The 21,532-nt window shown below is 38.4% G+C and overlaps 1 protein-coding gene across 2 annotated transcripts in view; it reads left to right on the top strand.

Moving 5' to 3' along the window:
* The window catches only part of MLF1 (myeloid leukemia factor 1), a 56,011-nt gene that overhangs the window by 11,532 nt on the left and 22,947 nt on the right, over positions 1–21,532 (top strand). Inside the window, exon 3 of one of the 2 annotated variants that reach the window (XM_027113184.1) lies at positions 9,089–9,664. In XM_027113184.1, coding sequence (XP_026968985.1) covers positions 9,435–9,664 — 230 coding nt within the window. In that variant the 5' untranslated portion in view covers positions 9,089–9,434. Of the gene's footprint in view, positions 1–9,088; positions 9,665–13,237; positions 13,345–21,532 lie in introns of those variants that run through there. The other variant, XM_027113190.1, reaches the window with a different exon arrangement.

The raw sequence follows: 21,532 nt of genomic DNA, 5'->3' as shown, positions 1-21,532 counted from the left end.
TCATGTGATGTTCCATACTACCAGTGGGCATGAATTTCTGCAGGGCAGTCATCTGGAGCTGAGTAGAAGTTCCCCGCTTTGCTGGAGACAAGCCCCCTCCAGTGCCCACTGTCACGCCCTTCCAGGCACCCATGGCCATACAGCACAGGGATAAGAGTGTGGGTTCCCAGCCAGACTCCCAGGGTTCTCCTGGATGTGTGACCTTGAACACATGATTGCTCTTCTCTGACCATTAGCTTCCTCTCATGTAAAATGGGTGTAATAATAGTGTCTAAATCATTAGACTGTTTTTGGGATTAAGAGAGTTAAAACATGTAAAACACTTAGAGTGGTGCCTGGCACACAGTGGAAACAATAAATGTTTGTTCTTATTCTCCTTATCATCTTACCTATTCCACTTCTCTCACTTTCATTACTTACCTGGCCCTTATTGATGTTTGTGTTTTTGACTATGGCTCCAGGCAAAGCCCCATCCTCAGCTGGAGATAAAGGAGACAGCTAGTCTCCTGTGTGCTAGACAGCAAGGCAGCAGGGGTTATACCAGTGCATCGATCAAGAGCCCAGATTCTACAGCCAGACAACCTGGCTCCCAGTCCCAACTCTACTACTTCCTAGCAATATGCTCTTGCACATATTAACTCTCTAAAGCCTGTTTACTTACTTCTATAAAAGAATAATGGAACTGTTGTGAATTAAAGTGCCTAGCACATAGTAGGTTTTAGCTTTTCTCATTAAGAACATGCAGCAGACCACACAGCATTCTCCTGCCCACTAGCAACCCCAGGCCTGGCCCACCTCAGTTTCTCCCAACAGGCTCCAGTGCCATTCCATAGTATGAGCCCTGCTGGAGGCTGTATCCCAAGGGAGATTCCAGGTCTGAGGGTGATAAATGAATTAGGAAGAAACCAGGTATAGCTTGGAGCTACTTATGATTAACTCCCTGTCACCGCTTTATCTTGTTATGCCCAAGTATATACCCCAGATAGCATTAGAACTTGCATGGCCTTGAAATTAAAAACAACTCTTCTAAGATGGAAGCAAATTTTTTCTAACACTTCAAATAGTAAAAGCATCGAAGCATATGACCAGGATGAAGGCATTCAAGTTCTTAAAGTTTTCCAATATAATTCCCTCAAGCCCTGGACAGCCTTCTCATATGATTGCCTTCACAGTGGGACATCCACCCACAGCTTGAATTCTCTCCAAATCTTATCAAAGGTTTAAAAATAACTTTTAAAATAATACTTTAGACAGTCACATTAAACAGTTCCTGAGAACAGATGACCTCAACGGTGTTTCTTAAAGAATGCTACCTACTATACCTACTATTCAACTTGTTTTAGGCTTCGTGATTCTAAACTTTTTCAATTTTTTAAAGATGCAACAAAGTGTTCCTTCTATTTTAGACACAAAAGAAATATAGACAGTTGCAAACATCAAAGAGTTGACTCAATAGAAAAATCCTCCTTATGAAATTATTGTCTGTAGAAAGCTTTCCGAATTTCAATGAAAATAAAGATGAAAATACAGCTGAATGTTAAATTGATTTTAAAAATTAAGTCATGGGAATTCCCTGGCAGTCCAGTGGTTAGGATTCGGCACTTTCACTACCGGGCCCAGGTTCAATCCCTGGTCAGGGAACTAAGATCCTGTAAGCTGCACAGCACAGCCAAAAAAAAAAAAATTAAGTCATGTACAAGAATGGTCATAGCAGCTCTAGTCAAACGCAAAAAAAAAAAAAAAAAAAAGAAAGGAACAATCCAAAAATCTATCAACAGTAGATGGGTAAATTACGTGTGGTAAATTCATACAATAAAATATTACACAGCAATGAAAAATAATAAACTACTGCTACATGCAATAATATGAGTGAATTTTGCAAACATAATGTTAAGCAAAAGAAGCAAATCTCAGAATACTAGTTACTTTTGAGAGAGATGATCTGGGAGGGACCACAAGGGAATTTTCTGGGGTATTTGAAATGCTTTGTATCTTCAACTGGGTGGTGTCTACATAGGTTTATTCATATGTAAAATTTTATTGAGCTGTACATTTACAATTAGTGGACTTTACCATATTTAAATTACACCTCAATTAAAAAGTAAGTTAGAAAACTTATTAGTCTTCGGGTGTGGATTTCCATAACTACACATGGCTCTGTTATGGTCTCTGTGGAAAGTTTGTCACTTAAAAAAAAATTAGTATAACATATTTCTACTTGACATTGTCATTCAGATGCCTTGTCTTTGGAGTAATAGGCTTCATTTTATTCATTAAATAACATTTTTGCTACTGTTTGTTTTTAAAGAAAATTCAAAACACAGGCCAAAGTTTTGATGTACTTAAACCAAACAAGCTATGCCGAAGTTTGGACAATCTTGGCAGCTTCACATATATGCCGTTTCACTCCATCAGGTTCTTTTTCGTTATGAGAACTACCTAGGGGTGTAGTGAGAAGAAAATGTCCTTGAAGTGGCCCCATCCGGATCAGAATCCCTCTTCTACCAGTCTCCAGCTAGAGGACCTTGGCAAATCACTCCACCTCCCTGAATCTGTGTTCTCATCTGCAGAATGGCGATGGTGCCTCCCTCACAGGGTTACTGAGAGAATTAGCATAAAATTTGTAAAACTTTTGGTAGACAATTTTTAGGTGGAAACTGTTAGTAAATGGAAGTGAGCCCTTAGCTAAGACTATATTTTAAAAAGAACATGGCACGTGCTTCAAAATATCAAAGTCTCAAAGATTTACATCTAAGAAATGTGGGAAAGGCCAAAATTTTGCCCATATGTAACAGCAGTATAATCCATGGTTCAGCCCTGACCCTACAGTGAGCCTTCACTCCCTCCCCAGTGCTTTTTTGTCCTCTCTGGCCTTCCATCACTAGGACAGGACATTCCTCTGCTTCTCTCCTACAAACTTCCTTTTTGCCACCCGAACATTAGGACCCCAGCCCAGGGACTAAAGCCTCGGATTCTGCCCCCAAGGGGCTGCCTAAAGCACCTTTCAGCAGAGGCAGACCTCTTGTTACCAATACCTCAAAGGTGACATTTTCTCAATGTTTTTCTAAATAAGATATGACAATTACAATTTGTGCAAAATAACGTGTCCACAGAGAAGATGAGCTATAACCGTAAACACCACTGGAAAAGTGTGCTGCTTATTCGTGGCGTGCTGTCAACAAAACTCCTGGCTCTCACCTCAGCAGCAGGCACCAAAAAGGAGGACTTAGCGTTGAAAATTTTTCTCTGTGAAGTCAAATTTGCTTTGAAGGTTTACTTCACCGGAGGAAAAACTTGCTTTAGAGAGTATGACTCTCAAGGGAGAAGAATGCTATTGACATTTAGGACAAGACGGTTCTTCATCGTGCCAGACTGTGCCACACATCGTGAGACGCTTAGTGTCCTGACTCCAGCCAGCGAGTGGAATAAAGATGCCTTCAGGGATGCAGCACAGCTGGCAACTAACTCCACCTTGGCATTGTCTGCCTGGGAGAGAAGGAAGGGTCACCCCCAATAGAATGGGAACACAGAATATAAATCAAGTTCAGCTACAGGAAAATAAAATTACATTTCTTGCTCATGAATTTGTGGATGAGCTGGGTACATTAACTTCTGACAAGTAGAAAGAATTCATGCTTGGGAGGGGGCTACCGTAATCAAGTGTGAAACACCTAAGGGGGCACCAGTCATACCGTACACATTGTAGATTTATAAATTTACTAAACAATTGTCCCATTAATGGAAGTATCTTGAGAGGGAGGCAACTGTTCCTAATTTGAACAATGATGCTGTAGGGACCAGAGGTGGCCCCAACAGGGAGTTTGAACACCTTGGACCTATGCTTTTATTATATGTCTTTTATCACTATGTATGATTTCCCATCTTTCATAAAAATATAATGCAAACTTGTAAGAGGGCTGGTAAGACGGCTAGTTGAAAAGAGAATAAACACTAAAAAGAAAATGAATCATACCTTTTAGAAAAATTGGATTTGTGATACAACTTTTAATTTTTAAAAATTTGAAAGAAAGAAAGATCATGGGGTTAAGACAGATGTGCCCAAATGATCTCAGGTCATGAGCCCTTAGTGCCTCAGTAATATATTCACTGTGCCCCCTAGGTCTGAAGAAATACTCAGTAGTTGGTTCTGTTTATTACCAACAACTTAAGTCCAAACAACTTAAATATGTATGTCCTAGAAACTCAGTAGCCTTCTTAAAAATTACATATATTGAAAGAAAAAAATTTTTATATCATTCTTAAATAATCACACTGAGAGATGTGTGCCACTCTAGCATGGCTTAACTTCTCAAACTTTGGGAACAGATTGAGCTTTGCCATCGACATTTCCTTTTCCACACTGATTTTCACAAGGTACTTCCTTGTCATCATGGTAATTTCTCAAAACCTAGCTTTCCAAAGCTATGACATCACCTTAAGGAATGTAGCACAGTATTGAAATATGTGAACTATCTCAAGCCAGTAGATTCACAACATCTGACAGATGTCAAGTTTCTGTTTCCTTTGAAGTTTTTTAATTAAAATTTTTTTTTTTATTTTTGGCTATTCTGGGTCTTCATTGCTGCATGCAGGCTTTCTCTAGTTGTGGTGAGCAGGGGCTACCCTTCATTGTGGTGCACTGGCTTCTTATTTGCAGAAGCTTCTCTTGTTGTGGAGCATGGGCTCTAGGCGCACAGGGTTCAGTAGTTGAGGCGCATGGGCTCAGTAGTTGTGGCTCACGGACTCTAGAGTGAGGGCTCAGTAGTTGTGGTGCACGGGCTTAGTTGCTCCATGGCATGTGGGATCTTCCCATACCTGGGATCGAACCCTTGTCCCCTGCATTGACAGGCAGATTCTTAACCACTGGACCACCAGGGAAGTCCTCCTTCAAATTTTTAATTGTTGCATGGCACCCCCTGTGAATTTGCTGTAACTCTCCTGCAGCATCTCTGTGCACAGTTTAAGACAAACGGATTAAGACAGTGAAACCCTAAACACATTGAAATTAACTGTAGTAAAGATATTTATCATGGCCTAGCACCCGTGGCTCTGCAGAGCTAGAATTAAGTCTGAAAGTCCAGCACTCAAGAACCTGTTTACGTCTTCTTGGGCACTTGAGATAATGTCTTCAAAAGCATTTTGAAAATTCTGAAGTGCTGTAACAATAATACTTGCCGAATTAGCTGGTAAAAGAGCTGTCTGCTAGAATGTAAGATCCAAGAGGCCAGGGAGTTGTGAATCCTCAATGCCTAGAATAGTGCTCGGGATATAGCTATTTTTTTAATAAATAGTTGATGAATTAATAGATGAAAGAAAAGAGGGCACACTGACATTTCAAACTCTTGGTATTTTTAATAGAGTTGTAGCGTTGTTGTGGGTTTCATGCTTTTCTTTGTATTCTCTCAACTTGGTCAGTGACTTTCCAAGTGAAACCTAAGTTGTAGTGTGGTTAGAGATTACTATGTGTCTTGGCGTGTTTCTCCTTGGGTTTATCCTGCCTGGGACTCTCTGCGCTTCCTGGACTTGAGTGGCTATTTCCTTTCCCATTTTAGGGAAGTTATGGACTATAATCTCTTCAAATATTTTCTCGGGTCCTTTCTCTCTCTCTTCTCCTTCTGGGACCCCTATAATGCGAATGTTGTTGCGTTTAATGTTGTCCCAGAGGTCTCTTAGGCTGTCTTCATTTCTTTTCATTCTTTTTTCTTTATTCTGTTCTGCAGCAGTGAATTCCACCACTCTGTATTCCAGGTCACTTATCCGTTCTTCTGCCTCAGTTATTCTGCTATTGATTCCTTCTAGTGTATTTTTCATTTCAGTTATTGTATTGTTCATCTCTGTTTGTTCTTTAATTCTTCTGTTTGTTCTTTAATTCTTCTAGGTCTTTGTTAAACATTTCTTGCATCTTCTGGATCTCTGCCTACATTCTTTTTCTGAGGTCTTGGATCATCTTCACTGTCATTATTCTGAATTCTTTTTCTGGAAAGTTGCCTATCTCCACTTCATTTAGTTGTTTTTCTGGGTTTTATCTTGTTTCTTCATCTGGTACATAGTCCTTGCTTTTCCATTTTGTCTATCTTTCTGTGAATGTGGTTTTCGTTCCACAGGCTGCAGAATTGTAGTTATTCTTGCTTCTCTAGAGATTATACATGTAAAAGTGTCTAGTACTTAGAGATACTCGGTAAATGATTAATTTTTTATAGGGAGATAAAGCAGGGTGGTGGCAAGAATACTAGCTTTGGAATAGGGCTAATTTGGATTTGAATTGACTGGATAATCACCAGATTTCTCTGTGTCTCAGGTTTTCCATATATAATATGGAGATAAACATCTTAGTACAGCAGTCCTCAACCTTTTTGGCACCAGGGACTGGTTTTGTGGAAGACAATTTTTCCAGGGATGGAGGGAGGGGAATAGTTCAGGCGGTAGTGCGAGCGATGGGAGCAATGGGGAGCAGCAGATGAAGCTTCGCTTGCTCACCCGCCGCTCACCTCCTGCTGTGTGGCCCGGTTCCTAACAGGCCGCGGACTAGTACCGGTCCACGGCCCAGGGGTTGGGGACCTCTGTCTTAGTATACAGAGTTGTTGTAAGGATTAAATGAGAAAATGTATACAAAGCACTTAATACAATGCCTGGAACATAAGAAGTACAAACAGGAGCTATTATCCTTATAGGTAATTTTCACTTTACTTGACTTATCTCATTCCTCTGAAGGTAAGTTTCAGGACCTATGAATAGATAGTGCATTATATACACCAGGCACATGCTACCTCAGGGCCTTTGCACTGGCCTGGAATGCTCTTCCAATACATGTCCACTTCCTTCCAGTGAGCCTGCTCAAATTCACCTTCACGATGAGGCCTACACAGAATTCCCTGTTTATAACTACGCACCTCCATCCCCCTTACCCTGCTTGGTTTTTTCCCCTAACACCTATCACCTTTTAACATACTACTTTCTACGTTATTTATTTTCATTCTGCCCTCACAAGAATATACACTCCAGGAGGACAGGGATTTTTGTCTGTTTTGTTCACCAACAACTCAGTGTCTAGATCAATCACTGACAGAGGGTAGGCACTCAGTAGATATTTGTACAATTGAATTGAATTGATTTTAATATATTCCCACTGAATTTTATACTGTTTAATTTGGGTCCATTTTTTAGTTTGTCAGCATAATTTTGAGAAATAATAACTTGCTTTCATCCTGCATCTTTAAGTGTGGCCCATCACCCACATTGGTGTAAGTAGCCCCCACCAGGGAAAACTCCAGGCACCCCACCCAGTTCAATTACTGGCTGTGTGAACTTTGGCAATTTTCTTAGCCTCTCTGTGTCTTGGTTGCATTACCTATAAACGGAGATAAAAAACCATTGCTACTCCATAAAAATCTTGTGAGGATTTAATGAGTTAATACACAGGAAGTGCCTATAACAGTGCCTGGCACACATTCAGTAAATATGAGCTATTGTTTTTCTATCTACAGCCAAGTCCAAGACCTTCTCCCCTTAGTCCTGCTCTGCATCTCTATTCTCCCCTCCTCTAGTATTCATCCTCTACCAACCCACCTCGTCTTTCACCTCCTCCCTCTTTACCTATCTGATCTGAAACTGATGAGGTCTCTTTAGCTTCAACTGTCCTTTTTCCTCTACTAACTATTTTTTAAGCATTGGCCATTAGGCCCAAACTGTTTTTAGAAGCTCCAGGTAACTCCCTGACTAACCTGTGCCTGGACTAAAGTTTTCATGTTTTAACAGTGCAATTCTAAGAAAAATCCCAATGGGAACAAGAGGGAAAAACTTCTCACAAGTTGCTTTATTTGACCTTAATCCAGAACTATTTTAATCCTATCATTTATCACAAATAACTTACCCCATTTCATTTAAGTATTTTTTGGGTTTTTTTTTTTTAAAGCGTGGCCTCCTTAACATCTTGTGTTGTATTATTTTAAAGAGAAAATAATTTCAGATCTTCTAAAACTATTTTTTTTTTTTTTTTGCCTTGAAACTAGTCAAGAAGATCCCTAATATGTATATGCTCTCTGAACTTCATTCTGAGGCTGGGGAAGAAAATATCCTCTTCCCCGGAAGGGCTATACTATCTCAACTTGGGCTGTGAAGGCTGCCCAACCTCATGTCACCAGTCTCGGGAAAGGGGGGCTGCCAGAGAACTTGGCTAAAGGTGGGGAGGTAAAAGGTCCAAAGGATTAAATTTCTGGCTCCCAAAATAACCCTGAGTACTCCTGCCACCTCCAAATCAGGCCCTGCACGCTTCTTCACTCTGGCAGAGTGCCACTTCTCTGGCCCAATCCCAGGAGGCCCTGTGGAGCCATGGATAACACTCTGTCTCCACATGACAGCCCTCTAGAGAGGCTGGGGAGCCCACTTAATTAAGGATGGACATGCAAGGTGCATTTTCTCTCTTCTTAGACTCAATTGTTCTTCTCTTTCTTTAATGTTCTTTCTTTCTTCTTCTCCACCTTTCTCTAGGCTCCTGCAAGTTCTCAGGACAGTGTTTTCCAAAGCTCAATAGTATGAGAACCACTGTCATGATGCCCTCCCCCCTCCCCCCCAACATATCCAAATCCCACCTGTACTGTTTCCTTAAATTAGCTCACTTTTTCACTTAGTGTTTAAAGACTAGTTACTGCTTTAAATTTAAAACCAGTTTCACTTGCCATAAACAGAAGGCTCAGATATAAATACAATTAAAACAAAAATATACAGTAATGGAATTTTAGTTGGCTACGGCTGCTTGCTGCAGGCCTTGTGCCTGAGTCCTACTCTGTTAAGGAATGCTGGAGAAGGTGTTAAAGACATACCAGCATCAAAGTGAGACTTGCTTCTTGAAATAGGGACTGGAAAGAGGATGGAAGAGAGCAAAATTCTCATCTTATTTTTAAAGAACATGTCTACGTAAAACTTAAGCATTTCCCACTTTGGGAAACACTGCTTTCAGTTCAGGCTCACAAAAGGCAAAGATTGTTGAAATCTGATAGGCCTCATCCCATTTCCCTCAAGTACTGGGTACACTATTTACTAACTGTACTCAAAAACTTTTTGCATATCTTTTCTTATTATTTGTTCACAGTGTCCGACCAACCACCACAGAGCATTTTGGATATAGGACTCTGCTGTGGATCACAAAATGTGGCCGGTGAATGGGTCTTTGGACGCCATTTGGCCTAAATCTTGACCCATCTCCATTTTCCCGAAAAGAGACTTGGGGTTCGAGGCCGAGGGGGATTTGCCCAAGGTCACACAAGGGGTAGACTGATTTCTGTGTTCCTGCAGCCCAGAGAACAAGCTATCTTGTGCTACCCGAGGCTTCACGATGGGTTGCCTGGCTGGCGCGTGGCCAGACTTCCAGTCTCCTGTGTTGATGGCGGTTGCCGTGGCAGTGGCACATTGTTTCCCCGCCTCATCTTGGTGACGTTATGGGACCAGCGTTCAATGGGAAAGCAGCTCCGCGTCAAGCACCGCCTTTCCCGACGGGCACTGCCTTAGCGACTGGGAGACAAGCGTCGACAAGTGCTGGACCGGCTGGCTCGGGTCGCGGTCGCGGCGTTACATCGTTTTCCAATCTGTCCGCAAACGCCGCCGCCCGAGACAGAGCCAGGATGTTCGGGATGCTGAGCAGCAGCTTTGAGGATGATCCCTTCTTCTCGTGAGTGTCGGCGGGCCGGGAGCCGGCGGTCGCGCGGGAACTCGGGGATCTTGAACGGAGTTATCTTAAGGGAAAAGAGTCAGTTAAAACTCAAGAGGGCGAGAGGGAATTCGAGTGACTCCAGGAGGCAGTTTGAGGGAGAGGAAGACTTGGGGGGCGTGAGAGGGAACGGAGAAGATTTAGGGGCGTGTGAGGGAGAGGAGAGGAGGATTTCGGGACGTGAGAAGGAGGGGAGAGAAATTTGGCGGGCGTGAGGTGGGGGGATTCCCCGCCCAACAAACCCGTGTGCCGGCTGCTCTCAACTTGGCCAGACTTCGGATACTTCCCGCCCCGCAACCCCTGTGCTTCTGGTGTTGGGAGTCCCGTCTTCGCAGCCGCAGAGGCTTTGCAGGTGACAACGGTAACTGCCCTCTCGGTGGAACTTCTGCAGAGAATTATACTTACAGGACCCTTTCCACACCTGCTTCTATTCCAAATGAGGGGCAGGGAATGTTTAATAAGTCTTCAAAAAAGGAACCTTTTTTTTTAAAGAAGTATTTTCCATAATACGTGCTTATAAGAGCACTTGGAGAGTTTTGCTGTCTTTCCCTGGAAGTGGCTGGAAATTGCCAAGTGCCCTGTTTGTTTCCTTTGCTTGCTTTGTTACAAAGCTAGCCTTGTTTGGAGAGAGACTCCTCTTTCTGTCAAAAGTACAAATAGGACAGGGAAGCAGAGAGAGGTGCACTGAACACCTCAGGTAAACAAGTGCCAACCCAGTGAATGGTTCCAAGTGAAATAATATGATGCCTTAAGACGAAGGCATCCAGAAATTAGTTGTTTCATTATGATCTAATTTTCTGGGTTTTGCTGTGTCTTGTTTTTTCTTTAGTTCTTCCTTTGTCGATTATATAAAAGTAATAACACAATCTAGTGATCCCTAAAACAGGAAGATTTGTGTTACTTTTTTTTTTTATTTTTTTTTTATTTTTTTTTAACATCTTTATTGGGGTATAATTGCATTGTGTTACTTTTTTACCCAAGTGTTTTGTCAGTTTGAATTTTGACTTGCTGTCCTAATTTATTTTGATCACTTAAATTCTCTATCTGTGCAACTTGGGGACCATCTTTTTAAAAAGTTAAAATGTTAACAGTTTACTACATCGATTTTTTTGTTTGTTTTTAAAGAAAAATATTATATTGGCTTAAATGTATTAGTACTATATTAAAACCAAATAACATAAAAGTAATAACTGAAAGAAAATTAACAGTAGAAAGATGAAATGATAAATTTAGAAAAAGTTAAATGATTAATATTTTATTCTAAAGATTATTCATTATAATTAAGGGGTGTATGGACTCTAGCAAATTTATCATGCTGTTTTAACTTGTTTAGTAGCAGTTGGGACGCTTATGACCAGTGTCATTTTAACACATTTCAAATTTTGGATTATGATTTGCTCTTTTAAAAGCCTCTGAGAGTAGGGACTAAATATATCCATAGATTAGTTGAGCTGTTGAAGTGGCTCTTATGTAATTGTGACATCAGTACAATGGGCGACAGTTAAGAAGATTATGACAGACAACTTTTGAGTTGTATTGTCTTTGATTATATCAAAAGAGCAATGAACTAAACTAAACCATGAATGTATAATTAGTACCTTCTTTAAAACGTCTAGCAAAAGTGTAATTTAAACTCTTGGGTGACGCTTTCTGAGCAAAGGCAATGAACCCAAGAGTCAGGGTCAGAAATAGTAACAGACCACAAATAGTAGGCATACATCAAAGAACACTCTTCCCATGGGCTGAGGATGGATAGGACCATCAGTTACATGTCAGTAGGTTTTTCAGTCATCATTTTCTGTAGCCTTCTTCAAATGTAGGCAGCCATATCATAGAAATCTGGGATAAAATTAATTAACTTTATAAAACTGACATATAATTTCTTTGCTCCACAATTAACAATATAGAGAATAAACATAATTAGGGGAGACAAGGGAGAAAGAGAATGTGAGTTTATATTTATTTCAAGTAATGTGTCATTTGACCCACCCCTTTTACCCGCACCCCAAACAAAATGAGAATCCACTACTTAATACAAGTCAAGCATAAGGAATTGATAAAGGTGACAGACTCCTTATTAAATCATCCACTGACCTTAAGGAACACAGAAGGGTTCCATGCCCACCATCTTTTATATAAATATTATCCCTATTGCTAACATTATGTGTCTGGTCATTGGGTTCACTAGTGGTTATTTTAATGTCTGACATGTAGAAAGTATTCAAGAGATATTGTTTAATGACAATCTGGCGTCTTTTACTCTGTCTTGTAGTTAATGTGGTATTTAGTTGATTGCTGGATTGCTGAAAGTAGTTACAGATGGTCCCCAATTTACAATGGTTCCACTTAAGAGTTTTCAACTTTACCATGGTGAGAAAACAATACACATTCAGTAGAAGCCATACTTTGAATTTTGAATTTCAGTCTTTTCCCGGGCTCGCGACATGTGGTACAATACTGTGATGAGGTAGGCAGTGGCAGGGGCAGTGAGCCTCAGCTCTGTCAGCCACACGATCACGAGAGTGAATAACCCATCACTGACAACCATTCTGTTTTTCACTTTTAGTACAGTATTCAGTAAATTACACGAGGTATTCAATACTTTATTATAAAGTAGGCTTTGTGTTAGTTTTGCCCAACTGCAGGCTAACGTAAGTGTTCTGAGCACGTTTAAGGTACACTAGGCTAAGCTATGATGTTTGGTAGATTAGATGTATTAAATGCATTTTCGACTTACGGTTATTTTCACCTTATGATGGGTTTATCATCACAAGTAGAGGAAGATCTCTGTATTTGCATTCAACAGGTGCCATTGTCGATGTTGGCACTTTCTAATTTAAATACTACCATTTTCTAAATAATTCATTAGTTCAGAATCAGGGATATTAATAATAAGCACACTCTACTAATTTACTAATTAAAAGTGGGCAGACAAAAAGTATATACTTCTTGGATATAAAATTAGAATTATTAAATAAATTAGGACTAGTAAAATACAGTGTCAAATTGTCAAACACTTTAGAGATTTGAGTAAAAAACAAAATCTAGTTTTGAATTCAAATATATTCATTTTTAATGGTTACCTTCCTATAATAGCACATATTAAATGTTTCATCAGAAAATTAAAGGGAAACTTTAAAAGTGATATTTTAAAGTTTGTTGTTTTATTATATATTTGGGACATTTTTGGTGTCATAATATGTTTCAGAGCTGAAGTTATTTCGGTGAAAATTGCCTCACAGTATACATTCACATATACCTTTTTAAACAAATAATACTTGTAATTTGGTTAAAAACACAAAGGCTAAAAGCTAGCACTTCCTGGCATGCAGTTTTCTCTCAAGAATACTACTTTCTCCTCCCGTTTGCATTTTCTTAAGAATAGAAATATGCAAGTATGGACAGAAAAATTAATTTGAGAATAAAATGATTTTGGCATCTATCCTACACCCTAAAAAACATTGATTATTAAATGTAAAAGTTTACATATATTTAGTACAATCTAGAAACTTCTGCTTTGTACAGAAACATGAACTTCGAATCTTCTGAGCTACGGAAATGAAATTCTGATTGTGCAAGTCTACAAAGAATAGCTGTGTTACTACTTATCAGCTATTAGACATTAAACAGCCTTTAATAAGGTAAATCAGCCTTATATTTCATAGTAAATTATTAGCATTTCTTTAAGTCACCCAAACTCTTCATGTGGGCACCATATTGTGATGACCAGTCTTTGGTTAGAGAAGCCCTGCCTATATTCTTAGGATGTTACTTTTTCTATCTCCTCGCTCTCATCAGGGGCTAAAATTTACATATCTATAATCTCTATTTTTAATTTTTAAAAATTTATTTATTTTGCACTTTGGAGGTAGTCAGAGGACACTGCTTTGACCTATTTACTGAGTTGAAAGTGAATGTATTACACATACAAGACAGGCATTGACTGATATTTTCTTGATTGAGAATATTGCCACGGCAGAAAATAAAACAAAATCACCTTATTAAATAAGCTAGACTGTTCGGGGCATTCTTTGGCTCGTTAAGTACGAACCATTGAGTTAGGAGCCAAGGAGCACAACATGATTATGACATAGTCAGAGAATGCCATTTGGTACCATCTGATCATATCATAATGCTTAGTTCTATCAGTGACTTTGTAAGCATTCACACAGAAGTAGGGGAGTACCTACAGGATGGGAAAGGAGCCATAGTCATTCCTACATCTCTTACAATATCAAAGCCTTCTGCCACACCACCATTTTAAACTGTGCTTCTAAACAGTAGGCAGATAAAATTGCCTATGGAAATGTAATTCATTCTTCAGGTATTTCTTAGTTTTCTACTATATGCCCAGCCCCATGGACTTTGTTATAAATTTGTAGAAGTCATGGTCCATGCCCTAAAAGATTCTCTTACGAAGGTTGTATGCATTATTTCTAGTGTTGAAAATATATCATCTGATCTATTTTCTTTATGGACCCATACACCTTACTGAGACTAGGAAACATTTTTTTGTGATCAAAGACCCATAGCAATCTGCTTATGCCACTACCATGTATAGTGGAAGGAAGGAATTTCCCTTGATGAATGGGACTGCCGTATCAGTTATCTAAGACCCTTGTGTAATAAAGAATAGTGTACTGCTTTTCTACTTAGAAGCACAAATATCTATATTCTTGTACAGGCCAGTAAAATTGTAATTCTGGTAAAAAATATATATTACATGTATATATAATATAAATATTATATATATATATACAACATATATATATTTGAGAGAATCTTAAAGAAAAATAACTTATTCTGAAATGAAACATTACCAGCCCTTAAAAAAAACACTTTTATGTTGAGGTTATCCCAAGAGACCCAGAATCAATCTAGGAGTTAAGATTTTTTTGTCGGGGGAGGGGGCAACAATTTTTCCTAGCTTCTGATAGGCAAATATAACAGAGTAGAAAACATATGTTTGGTGCTAAATTTCATTCTGTTTGATTGTGGTTTGTGTCAGCAATGCTGAAAGAAGTAGTATGGCCATTATAATAGTATACGTAAATTTTTCCTCATTTAAATGAAAATGCATTCTCATGGAAAATCTGAAGACTATAGAAAATTTGGTAAAGGAAATCATGCAACTCAAGACTTTAGCTACTATCATTATTTTGGTGTATTTCGTTTCTATTTTCCATATATGAATTTTTTTCTCCAAAATTGGAACCAAACTTTATGGTTATAAATATACTATTTTGGCTTCCCGGGTGGTGCAGTGGTTAAGAATCTGCCTGCCAATGCAGGGGACATGGGTTCGAGCCCTGGTAGGGGAAGCTCCCACATGCCGCAGAGCAACTAAGCCCCTGCGCCACAACTACTGAGCCTGCGCACCTAGAGCCCATGCTCTGCAACAAGAGAAGCCACCGCAGTGAGAAGCCTGCACACCGCAACAAAGAGTAGCCCCTGCTTACCGCAACTAGAGAAAGCCCGCGCAGCAACAAAGACCCAATGTAGCCAAAAATAAATAAATTTATAAAAATAAATATACTGTGCTTTTCCTCAACATATACCATAAGCATTTCCCTAGTCTTTAGGTATTCTTTAAAGCATGAATTTAGTGGATGCAAAATACTGCATCCTATGGATGTACAAAGAATATTTTTCATATACATCTTTAACCACATTTCAAGTTATTACTATAGACCAGTTTATGTACACAGTATAACCAGTTTATAGGGTATTAGCTTTGTAAAGTGTCATCATATTTCTAGTTTATTTTCCTAGAAGAATAAAACATTAATTTTCTTTCTTTTTTAAAAAATATTTATTTATTTATTTGGCGGCACCAGGTCTTAGTTGCAGCACGTGGGATCTTTGTTATGGCCTGCGGGATCTTTTGTTGCGGCATGTGGAATCTTTAGTTGCTGCATGCGGGATCTAGTTCCCTGACCAGGAATCGAACCTGGGCCCCCTGCATTGGGAGTGTGGAGTCTTAACCGCTGGACCACCAAGGGAAGTCCCTAAACATTAATTTTCAAAAGAGAACAATATGAATATGTAGAAAAATGTAAAAACTCTTCCTACCTGAGAAAACAAACTCTATTAGATTAATTTTTAAAATATTAAAATAACTTCTTGCTACCACAAGAGATTTTGCCTTTGTTAAAAAAGAAAAAAAATCAAGCTTGAACAGGAGAAATCTTAAAGTCCTGTTTCCAAGCAGCTGCTGTTTTGGGTAGACATGAGTTGAACTCACTTCAGGGTCCAGCCAGGTTTCTTCCTGAATGGTTCAGACAGGTGCAAAAGCCAGACTGTGAGCCCACTTTTGTCTTAATGCTTTTTCCAACAAGCAGCCTTTTGTTCATGTCAATAAAAAAATTAAGATTTTTTTAGCATTTGCTCTATGTATAAATATACCTACTCCTATTTAAATAAAGAGAAACCTGGGCAACATTTTAAATGAGCCACATTTAGTTGCTGCATTTTTAACCCAATTATAATGCAATCAGAAAAATAAATCTTACTGAATGTTATGTTTCTATAGGAAAATAATAGCTATTTAATACTCATTTATTCACTGAGCAAAACTAGTATTCCCTGAAGTATCTTTCTTCATGCAGTTGAATGTCATCCATGTATCTAAAGGGAAAGTTGACTGGTTTTCTTAAGTAACTGCATATTAATTAGAATGAATATTTTAATCTTCATACTTGTACCCATATTCTAAGCTCTAAAAGTCCAGTGAGTATAGAGATCTCAGCAAAAGGACTCTTTTGACTCATCCATTTTAAAAACATCAGATGGTATGAAATTCTTTAACTCTACATAGTTCTATTTCTTTTTTATTCTTTAAAGATTTTTATGAAACATTTTGAATATATACTACAAAAGTGTAACAGTATAACAATACTGCATACCCCGCACCCAAAATTTCAAAATTTACACCTGCTTTACCCATCTCTATCACTGCTGCTGTCTCCAAAGCGTTTTGGGTATTTTTAAATAAATTTATTTATTTATTTATTTTTTGCTGCATTGGGTCTTCGTTGCGGTGTGCGGGCTTCTCATTGCAGTGGCTTCTCTTGTTGTGGAGCACGAGCTCTAGGCGTGCGGGCTTCAGTAGTTCTGGCACGTGGGCTCAGTAGTTGTGGCTCACGGGCTCCAAAGAACAGGCTCAGTAGTTGTGGCGCATGGGCTTAGATGCTCCACGGCATGTGGGATCCTCCCGGACCAGGGCTCAAACCCATGTCCCTTGCATTGTCAGGAGGATTCTTAACCACTGCACCACCAGGGAAGTCCCCAAAGTGTTTTAAACCAAAGTCCAGACTTCTTGTCATCTTATTCATATGTATTTCTAAATACATCTCTGAAAAATATTGTTGTATTCTTACATCACCACAATGCCATATTTACATCTAACAAAATTAAAAATAATTCCAATTTCTTGGTATCATCTGGCATTGAATATCATCATCTAGATATGAAATACTTAGGAACAGTCTGGTTTTTAAGGTAAAAACTAGAAATTATTTCTTAGACAACTCATTTATTTGTCTTAGAACTACTTGAAACTCTGTCTCTTTAAGTAAAAAGTAGGGAGATACATACACCAAATTCTGATTCCTTAATTGTAAACTAACTTTTGATCTTCACGTCTTGATTTGGGAAACTTGATTTTGAGAAACTGTTTCTGCCCTCTATTCTCATTGTGTGCCATTGATCCACTTAATTTTTAAATTGTCACAACTTCCGCATGGTACTAGTTGCCTATACTTCTGCTAAAATAGTGATTCTCAAACTTTTAACAGGTGGCAGGTCTAGGAATAGTAGTCTGTTAAATTTTCCGTGCCCATCGCTCCTATTAATAAGACAAAAATCCAAAACTAAAAATTCTGTAAGAATTCATGGGAAAATTATTTATGATATTTTTCTTCATTGTGTGTATAATATCTTTACTTGATTATTCGTAGTATGTTAGAGTCTGTTTTTAGTTGGAAAGAATGAAATATGAATAATCTCTAAATAAACCTAATGCTCTAGTGTCTTCAGTTTATCCTATTTCCTAAATGAATTTAGTACAAGTACATTTCTGTAGTTAATACTGAAGGTTCAACTAAAGAGACTCTTCATTCTCAGAGATTCGGTTACTAACTTGTTTAAGAACAGTTTAATTTTTGGACTCCTGTTAAAATTTTTGTGTTCTGTTGCACTAAGAGCATCCTCAACCTGCACACACTGGAGAGCACTTTCCTTTTATGACTTTGCATAAAGTTTGTCAGCAGGAAGGAGGCTGGAAAGTAGTCAGGGCAATGTCCACAAGTAGATTGGTGTGTAAAGGACAAGGGAGTGACAGTAGGAGAACAAATGAAGAAGTAAGAGTACCGACATGTTACAGTTTTTTAGAATATGGATCAATCATCCAGACCAGCAGTGGTCCTAATGCAGGGGTGGTTGAAAATTATCGTTTCGGTCAGGTATGCAGAGGACCTGCTATTTGTCATTCATAAATATATTTCTTTCTCTACTTAACCAGTTTCCTTTAAAACAATTGATACTGCACAAGAGTAAACAGATCTGTAGAACAAAACAGTCAGGAAACAGCCTCCCTATTAGATATATTTAGAGAATACTTTTTTTATTTTATTTTTTTATTTTATTTATTTATTTTTTTGCGGTACGCGGGCCTCTCACTGTTGTGGCCTCTCCCGTTGCGGAGCGCAGGCTCCGGACGTGCAGACTCAGCGGCCATGGCTCACGAGCCCAGCCGCTCCGTGGCATGTGGGATCTTCCTGGACGGGGACATGAGCGACTCTCAACCACTGCGCCACCAGGGAAGCCCTCATCTTTTTATTTTTTATTTTAATACTTTGTAATATCATCACATGTACCTGGGAAATGTCACTGCTTTCTGAGTAGAAGACTATAATTGCTGGAAATCCTTTATACAACTTAAAAACACTCACCTTTACACCAGTTATTGTAGAATCAGTTTAATCATTTGAAACATTCGACATAAATTTCTACATTCAATTTTCAGAAATTATGTTCAAGTCGAATTAAGGCAATAAGACTTCAGAACTACACAATATTTTTTGGAGTAAAGTTCTGTCTTAGCATATAATTAAAACTAATGCCTAACTGAAAACAGATGGGAAATATTAATTTATTGAAGCAAAAATCTTAGTAACATCTTACCATGAAGACCAAAATTTGACAAGCTTTAGGGTTTTCACAGAAATAAATTGGTGTACTTTATTTTACAGCATTTTAGTGGGAGTAGAACTTTTGTAGAACTTTTTTCCCATTTCAATTTTCCATGTTTACACATGCACTATAAGACTTTAAAAAATGAGGAAAATCTCTTAAAATTTAATAACATCCAACATCCAGCAATTAATACCTTATTTTATAAAGTATCAAGGTGCTTTACATTTTCAAAAATGTGTTTTTGGAATGTGTAAAACATGCTTGTGGCAAAAACTCAAAAAGGTACAGAAGAGTACATAATTAAAAGACCCCTCCTCACAACAAAACAAATATAGTTAACACTAAACTGTACATTTAAAAATGGGAAAACTCATTGAGCTGTACAGTTGTGATTGATCTGTGCACTTTTCTATATGTGCTATTCTTCAATAAAATAATTTAAGACAAAAAAAGACCCTCCCACCTTTGGCCCTCAAACATCTAGCCACCCTCTCAGAATGCAACCACTATGACCAGTTTGCTGCATAGCCTCCTAGGGATATATTCTATACATTTATAAGCATATGTACATGAATTTTTTAAATATAAATGGAGGTATACTACATATCTTGCTAATCCTTCTATATCAATACATAAATATCTGCCTTGCACTTTTAAAGGTGGCATTATATTCCATCTGAATGCTTTTAAAGTGCTGAAAAGTCTTCAATGGCTCTTTTCCTATCCTTTTTTGGTTATTGTTCCATCAGTCAGTCCAGAAACATCTGTGGGCCAGATAATTTTGTACAGTAGAGGGAGCAAGAGAGATGTGTCCCCTTTCCTCAAGAAGCTTCTAATTGGGCAGAAAAGACAAATAATATTTTCTGTATGATATTCTGTTTTCAAATGTCTTTGTTTTATAAAGAGGACTAAAACAAAGAGCAAGACTTTATTTTTAACTTAAATTAAAAAAAATTTCCCCTTGACTCCCTATAATGGTAACCTATGCCTTCCCTTCAAGGGAAAGAAAAGAAAGTAGAAAAAAATATTGAGGAGTACATAAAAGAAAGATAATAAAATAGTTGAAACAGTCAGTACTGTTCAGACATGCTGCAATGGGATTAAGGCTGACGAAAATAAAAGGAGTAAACCTTCCCACCTACGTTGATATTGTGGAAAACGAAATTTAGTCTAGCAACTTGAAGCAGAAAATGATTTATTACAGGGCATTAGATGGCTTAGAGAATCACTGTGATGGCTGAAGAAACAGGCTAGGTTAAACTTTCAGGAATGACTCTCAAAGTCCCATCACATCCAGACCACTGGGGAAGCAACTGCCACTTCCCAAGTTAGGAATCACTAAATTGGGAAGCTGCTGCTACTCCTAACTCCAAAGCCATTGTGTACCTGCTAGCAACCATATCAGCGAAATGGATTTCACTTCCTGTCCCCCAATACCCATAAAGCTCTAGTGATGAGACACTCTGAGTTGCTAATACTGCTACAGAAAAACTACATAGCTCTGTGATCATGTTTACCAACAAACAGAATTAATAGTACATACAGACTCTCCCACATCTCTACCTTCCAGTTATCCATTGTCCATAATTGGCAGAACCTAAATCCAGAATCTTAGCTGCAGGGGGGTCTAGGAAATTAAATTTTACCTGTTGAGCTTCTGCAGTATAAAAAGGCACATTGAAAGGAAGTTGAAATGATTGAATGCCAATCTGTCTTTTATGTCCTCTTCCCCTTCCTCCAATCTGTAGCTCCCTTCCAACCCCAATGTCTTTTTCTCCTTTGTGTTGCTATTTTAAAGCAGGTAAGTGAAAATAACTATACATGATGGGGAGGATTAAAGTCTACAGTCACGCTACGCTCCCCTCATTTCCTTTTTAGGGGGATAAATTATTGCTCCCAAGGTACTCCTTTGCTGTTCTGTGTCTCAGGAATGAAGGAAAAAGAAAATTATAAGATCTAGAGATCTGCTGTATAACATTGTGCCTATAGTTAACAATACTGTATTGTACACTTAAAATTTTCTTAGAAGGGTAGGTTTCATAGGAAATGTTCTTACCACAGTAAAAATAAAAGACAATTGCAAAAAGCTAGAGAAGCTAATTTGATAGAAGACAGAGAGAGTAGTCTATTAGGCCTTGGATTGAAAGGGTTTGGGGAGGAGGTTAAAACAGGAAATCTCAAGTACTGAACCAAACTGTAGGACTAAGCACACATTCCAGCTTCTCCCTCCTAATTCAGATCTATAAACTCACTTAAAATACTTTTAACCACTCATGTCCCTGCATCCATTTATTTCTTTATCTTGTTCAAAATATGTAAATAACTGCAAACATTTGAGGAAAACTAACATCACGAAAGACAGAAGCTACACTAACCAAACAGAAGAACCAACATTTAAGGAAACAAAACTAATGAAACAAAAAAGACTATAGAATGTGAGATTAATATCTTCAGGAGACCTTCATTTCTAGCATAGCCAAGAAAGCTCCAGTTGTACCAACCCTCCTTCAGATAACAGTATAATGCCAGAGTAAAACACAAAAACAACTTTCTGTAGAAGGTACTGGAAAATGACCAAAATCAGACATACACTGGAGGTGACTCAACAGTTGGAAGAAGGGAAAGCAATGGTAG

Source organism: Aethalodelphis obliquidens, unplaced genomic scaffold (assembly GCF_003676395.1).
Source record: "Aethalodelphis obliquidens isolate GAN/ISIS:26980383/991018 unplaced genomic scaffold, ASM367639v1 scaffold1, whole genome shotgun sequence".
NCBI classification, from domain to species: Eukaryota; Metazoa; Chordata; class Mammalia; order Artiodactyla; family Delphinidae; genus Aethalodelphis; species Aethalodelphis obliquidens.
Note: the sequence above shows the minus strand (reverse complement) of the source record. Positions and strands in the feature narration are given on the sequence as shown.